Consider the following 6,087-nt stretch of genomic DNA (forward strand, 5'->3'; position numbering starts at 1 on the left):
CGGATAAAAGTGATTGTAAAGAACATGCATGAGAGGGTGGGATAGTGTAAAAGGGACTAGGAAGCATTGTGAAGCGTTACTACTAATAGCATCCATAAGAACAAGAGTTGTTGTGGATTATCATGGTTGCACAAAGAAAGGTGATATATTATCATGGTTTCCCAAGAAGAAAAGTGGTAAATCAGGACCTATAGGAGGCCACTTCAAGTGATACCATCAACATCAATCCTAAGAATACAGATTTTGCATCAATGAACTATTCGAATTGCCAAACTCTTGCCAAAGAAAAGTAAGATTATGAGATTTCTAATCCCTAAGAACCGATGAAGAATTCAAGGTGTAAGAGAAGGTAGCATCAACAAGTGATACCATCAACATCAATCCTAAGAATCAAGATTTGGCATGAATTATTCCAATTGCCAAACTCTTGCCACCACCAAAGAAAAGTAAGATTATGTGACTTCTAGATATTTTTGAGGTCTATGCGTTTTCATGCTTGGAAAATTAAAGTGATAGAAAGGGGGTGAGAGTAAAGAGGTTTGGCAAGCTCTGTAAAGTCGTACCATACATCCCCCTCCCTCGAACAAATATTTTGTAGATAATCAATCCAATCCGATTGTTAAATCGAATGTAGACCAAATCCTTGCAAAATCGTAGATCAAATACCATCAACCAATCTTACTTTTATATTTCAAACATGATACCTTGCCAAACTAGATCAACCAGCCCCAATATATATATATATGTATGTATGTATGTATTAGGATCAAAATTTCTTGCATTAGCGTAATAAATTTTATTAGTACTAGTGTCAAAAACGTTTTTGGGAATGATCGATGAAATACCAAGATCTTTTCCTCAGAAATTTCGAGGCTTACGTAATTGGATACTAGAACTTAACCTGCGCAGTGCTGCACGGTATATAAAAGACATTAAGAAGAGAAACGCAGGAATACAAAGGGTCAATCGAAGGGATTTTTTCCTCTTACTTTTTAGAAATCCAGGATTTGCCTTTTCTCTCATCTCCTTGTGCCTTGGTTAATGTCCATAGTTAATATGTAATAGATAGTTACTATCTCTTCTATACGCAAGATATTTCTACCTTATAGAATTCAACATCATAATACAATAAATACATCAATCAAATAGAATTCAGCATCACAATAGTTTACATCAATGAAAACCAGGGTATTATTTTTGTGTGTAGCAGTCCTTTACTTTATTCTAATATGGGTGATATGACTACTTTGCCCACTGCCTTTCCCGTTTCCAAGTAACTGAAGGCCTCCTTTACTTGGGAGAAAGAAAAGAGACCTTTGGGATCAATGATGGGCTTCAACTGCCCACTTTCCAAGAAAGGGTTGAGCTTTGCAAGGATGGATCCATTGGAAGTGAGAACAAAGGGTATCACAGGAGGCTTTGCTTGAAAATCGGCTATGGTGAGCACGGGCCCTCCCTCCTTCGCAGCCTTGGCAGCATTTACACCATCTCCTGTACATAATCATGACACATGTGAGACTAGGAATACAGCTTCAAGGTTTAGTAGCTTAATAGCCCACCACTACACATGGCTCACTATAAAGGTTATCGATAAGGTTCAAGTACAAGCATCTATCATGGGGCACGCAGCCTGGTAAGAAGGAACAGCAGTTACTCTTAAAATGTATCTCAACGTACTTACTCAAGATCGTAGGAAGGTAAGCATGTTCAAAGTGAGCGCATTTACACACACACACAATCAACCATCATGCATGAGCATAAAAGAATGCATTCCGACTCGTCTAGAGCTGGCAAGTAGCAGCAACAATATTGTGGAGTGTGTGGTATGTGAACTAGAGAGTGGGAAGGAAGTTGGGGATGAAGTGTGTGGTATGTGAACTAGAGAGTAGGAATTAGGTTGGGACGTCCCGGGTCTCAATCCCTGTTTCTAAATGTCTTCACTTGTTGTAAACTCCTATCAAACCTTGGAAATGGGTGGTTTTGTTGAATGGTAAAGAAGCTGCCGCCGCTGGCTGGATTTACCTATCATTAATCTGGGCCTTAGGAGCTTACCCACTGTGTCAAAGACGAAGTCGTACTTTTCTGGCAGCTCATAGTAGTTAGATTTGGTGTAGTCGATGACCAAATCGGCTCCGAGGCTCTTCACGACCTGGATTTTCCCTGTGCTAGCTGTAGTGGCAACCACAGAGGCACCATGGACAACCTTGGCCAACTGGGCAAGCGCGCAAAGCATTACAAGGCTAAACAATGACATTAAAGCTTTATATGTAATCACTTCATGTCAATTACAGAGGTGATAAAAGTGAGCATCAATTATATATTATACTAGATACCTGGATGGCCAAGCTGCCCACTCCTCCGGCTCCTCCCAGTATGAGGGCCGTCTGGCCGGGCTGGAATTTGGCTGTCTCGAAGGCTTCTTGCGCGGTGATGAGTGCGAGGGGCAAGCTTGCTGCCTGAGCGAAAGTGAGGTTCTTGGGTTTGAGAGCAAGGAGCTTCTCTTCCACTGCTGTGTATTGGGCCAGGGACCCAAAGCGCTTCGGCCCATTCACTGCATGCTCTGAGACGTCCCCATAAACCTCGTCCCCTTCCTTCAAATCCTTCACCTCGCTGCCAACCTTAACCACGACTCCGGCCACATCGTAGCCTGGGACATGCTGCAGCAGACGCACGTGGGTGGGACCGCATGCGCACAAATTAGCAGTTGATAGGAATATTCAGAAGCATAATAAGCAAGCTGCTTGTATTCTGTGAGGGCTCAAATCTTAACTACCGGGAGCTCGGAGTCAGTGTGCTTGAGATAACCTCGCCTGCGCTTGAAGTCCACAGGATTGAGCGCTGCCGCCTGCACCTTCACGAGCACTTGATCTGGGGCGATTTCTGGGACCGAGTATTCCCCAAACTGAAGCACCTCCTCCACCGCCCCATACTCGCCGTAGTGCCAAGCTTTCTGCACATCGGCCACCATCTTCTGCTCTTGCGCTTGGACTATATGTGTATGATGATGAGCGAGAACTACGTAGTATGATCTTGTAAAGCAGCTAAATAATATTTGCTTCACCGATAAACGCTTGTCCGAGAACCTTATTTCTATAGAGAGCATCGCATCTGGACACATCCACCTACGTAATAGGTTCATGAACGTTACACTCAGGTGCATGAACCTTAGAAGTCTTCACTCAGGTGCATGAACCTTAGAAGTCTACGTCATTTCATTTCAAAATTTCAAGACAGAAAACCCGTGAAACTATATCACTACCTGGTTGTTGTATCTATCAAATTATAATTATTAGTTGTATCAATTAAATACCTCTACTCCCCTCCCCTCCTACTCCCTACTTGGGAAAAATCATCACCCTCGATAAAGCACACTGGACTACCCCATAATCCCCAACACAAGAAGAGATGAAAATTTAATGAAGAAGTTATGCATGAATCACCTCCGGGAGTAGAAGGTGATTCCACATGCGATGGTGTGGCACTTCCTTTGGTCCGTGTGTTAGAAAAGCACCCAAGGATTTTTGTCATGGATCTGCCTCAAAATGCTTCTTTGGTCGCCCACCAAGCCCTATTATTTTAAGAGTGGAGGTGAATGGCCCGATGATGTTTTGCCCACAGCCATAATGTGAGATTTTTCTTTGACATACTCTGTATAAGAAGAGTTTGTAGATCTGGTTTTCGAAACGGCACACTTCCCATCATCGTACTTGCATACCACTCTTACCATGCTCTTGTCCTTGTTATCGTTCAAGGTTGCTTCAATCAGCTCCTACATAAACTGAGGCAAACAATATTACAAAAGAAGCTTCAAAATCAATCAAGAATCAACTCCAAAAAGAAACTCAAAACTCAACTGAAAATCAGCTCCTTTACGACTTACAGTAGCCATGCATGATAAACATTTTACTTAAGGTTGCAGCAATGGTTAGAAAAAAGAGGTTACTTACCTTCATGAGAGTAACATTGAAGGTCTTCATTTCCTCCATTGCTGCTAGAATTGCAATCATATCCCCACCATGGTCTTCTATATCTTTTGAGCTAGGTGTTGCTTCATCCTTCAATCCTCGATTAGCTAGGTATCTTCTTTGATGCCCTTGACTTTCTAAAACATGAGTTCTCATGAAATTAGAGAATTTACGTAAGTTGATTGCTTGCCAATGAATCCGGAACCATAAGTTGTTGCACATTCATGATTGCTTGCCAATGAATTCGGAACCATAAGTTGTTCCACATTCATGACACCACACTTGAACCAAGGACCTACCATTGAGATCCTCCGTAGTAGTGAGCTCGAACCTATCATCTCCTCGAGGCGGTTCACTATAAGTAAACTCTCTATATCACGTGCGTTCAAGGGCTAATTAAAAAACCCCTTATCTGTAAATGTTTCATGAATAAAACACACCCTTTTTCTATTCAATCTGTAAATATCCCCTTTAAATGGTACCCTTCTGTATGCAAAAAATATGTTAAAAAGGGATTAAAAAAACCCCTTCTATTGAACTCACGTGCTATGCTTACATATTTATGAGTGACCCCCCCAAGATCATCTCTTGGTGGGTTTCGCTCCTTCAACTTTTTGCGGGATTTCTCACATTGGATCTACCAACTTTCAAGGATAGACTTTAATATCAATGTGCTCTTGAGAATGTTTCTACAATGATCTTGGCTACGGCATACATCCTGCACACTATGGTCACCTTCAAAGCTTGCGTTGAACTCTCCATCATTGAAGCCTTGACATCAGGGATTTCATTAATGTCTTCACAATTTCGTGATCACGGTAATAAAACCTATTGTTAACATATTAAAACTTGTGATCACATTGTATATTCACATGACCTGAGCAATGACCTGCCAGAACCCACTAGTCCCGTAACACCTCCGGGCTTTTGATTTTCCCGGTGGGCCCGCGGAGAAAACAAAAGAACCCCGGCGGGGTACTATTCTGTTTATAAAGACTGCCCGACACCCATCGTACAACTTTTGGGGAGATAGTCCTTGTTTTGGGGGCGTGATATCTCTCCTCAAAGTACTTGTAGAGCTCTCGAGTTGCTAGAAGTGTTCTCTTGGGAAGAACGTCCTTATCTTAGGGGCTGTCGTCTTTCCTTGTAGGCACTCCTAAGGCTATTGAGCCACTCGTCCTTAGTTCTTTGAACTGGGGGCAGGGTGTGGTTCGTAGCTAATACTTGCAGAGATTTAGGGACAAATTTGGAGTCATTCAGCTTTGCATTTGAGCCACGTACGTAATCTACCTCATTTTGCTTTATGAATGGTTTGATGGAGCCTCGGGGGGTGCACTATATGGAAGCCCCTCCTACGACGTGCGTTCAAGGGGTATTAAAAAAACCCCTTATCTCTGAATTTTGAGCTAATAAAACTACCCCTTTTTCTTTATAGACTTACAGGTTTTTTTTCAAAGTACAATTAAAATACCCCTCTTGTAATTGTATTTCTGTAAATTTAACCAATATTTTGGATTAAAAAAACCCCACCTGATGATCGCACGTGGTAGACTTACATTTTTTGAGGTGCACCCCCCGAGGATGGAGCCAAGAGTCCTGCTTAGGGGCTTGTATTGGTTCTTGATACTTGATATAGTTTAGAGTAGACAAGGGTCTATTGTCCTATACTAGAGGATTGGGCAAGCATAGATCTTTGATTGTGTAAAGTATCCGTAATTGGGTACAAAAGGCATCCTTCATTGGGGGTGTAATGCGCATGATAGTTTCGAAGTAGTTTTGTAGTAAGACCTTGCAAGATAGTTTGAAGTAGTTTTGTGTTATGTGATGATCTTTTGTCTTTGTCAAGATAGTTTCGAAGTACTTTGTCTGCTAATGTATGTTTTGTAATACGTGAGTGATTTGTTGTTTTTTCATTTGTGTATTCATTGTTATATGCTTGGTTGAATAGGTTATTTGTTGAGATAGAGGACAATGTTGGATCCAGTGATACCTCCAATAGAGTCCAAATTTCAAATAGCAGAAAAAAAAAGGCACCTGGGATAGAGTGGCAATATGCAATTAACGTTGGTGATCGATTCATAGATTGGGAGTGTAAGCTATGCCATGCAGTAAAATCAGGTGG

The 6,087-nt window shown here is 41.7% G+C and overlaps 1 protein-coding gene across 1 annotated transcript; it reads right to left on the reverse strand.

The window, feature by feature from the left end:
* Window positions 1-1,146: 1,146 nt before the first annotated feature.
* LOC147641644 (2-methylene-furan-3-one reductase-like) lies at window positions 1,147-3,035 on the reverse strand. Its single transcript, XM_086815256.1, has 4 exons — window positions 2,774-3,035; window positions 2,334-2,657; window positions 2,053-2,212; window positions 1,147-1,491 (listed from the first exon to the last, which is right to left on the reverse strand). The coding sequence occupies exons 1-4, from the start codon at window positions 2,966-2,968 to the stop codon at window positions 1,220-1,222; spliced, it is 951 nt and encodes a 316-aa protein (XP_086671382.1). The 5' UTR covers window positions 2,969-3,035; the 3' UTR covers window positions 1,147-1,219.
* Window positions 3,036-6,087: the final 3,052 nt, after the last annotated feature.

The sequence above is a fragment of the Cibotium barometz genome, chromosome 1 (genome assembly GCF_041138505.1).
Source record: "Cibotium barometz isolate CiBa-2024 chromosome 1, ASM4113850v1, whole genome shotgun sequence".
NCBI classification, from domain to species: Eukaryota; Viridiplantae; Streptophyta; class Polypodiopsida; order Cyatheales; family Cibotiaceae; genus Cibotium; species Cibotium barometz.

What these genes read in the sequence shown, in the direction of transcription:
- LOC147641644 (XM_086815256.1), bottom strand. Translation starts at nt 2,968, where the DNA reads ATGGTGGCCGATGTGCAGAAAGCTTGGCACTACGGCGAGTATGGGGCG. An exon ending in ACACTGACTCCGAGCTCCCG is followed by an intron (nt 2,658 to 2,773) that starts GTAGTTAAGATT and finishes CGTCTGCTGCAG; the next exon opens with CATGTCCCAGGCTACGATGT. An exon ending in TGGGCAGCTTGGCCATCCAG is followed by an intron (nt 2,213 to 2,333) that starts GTATCTAGTATA and finishes GCGCTTGCCCAG; the next exon opens with TTGGCCAAGGTTGTCCATGG.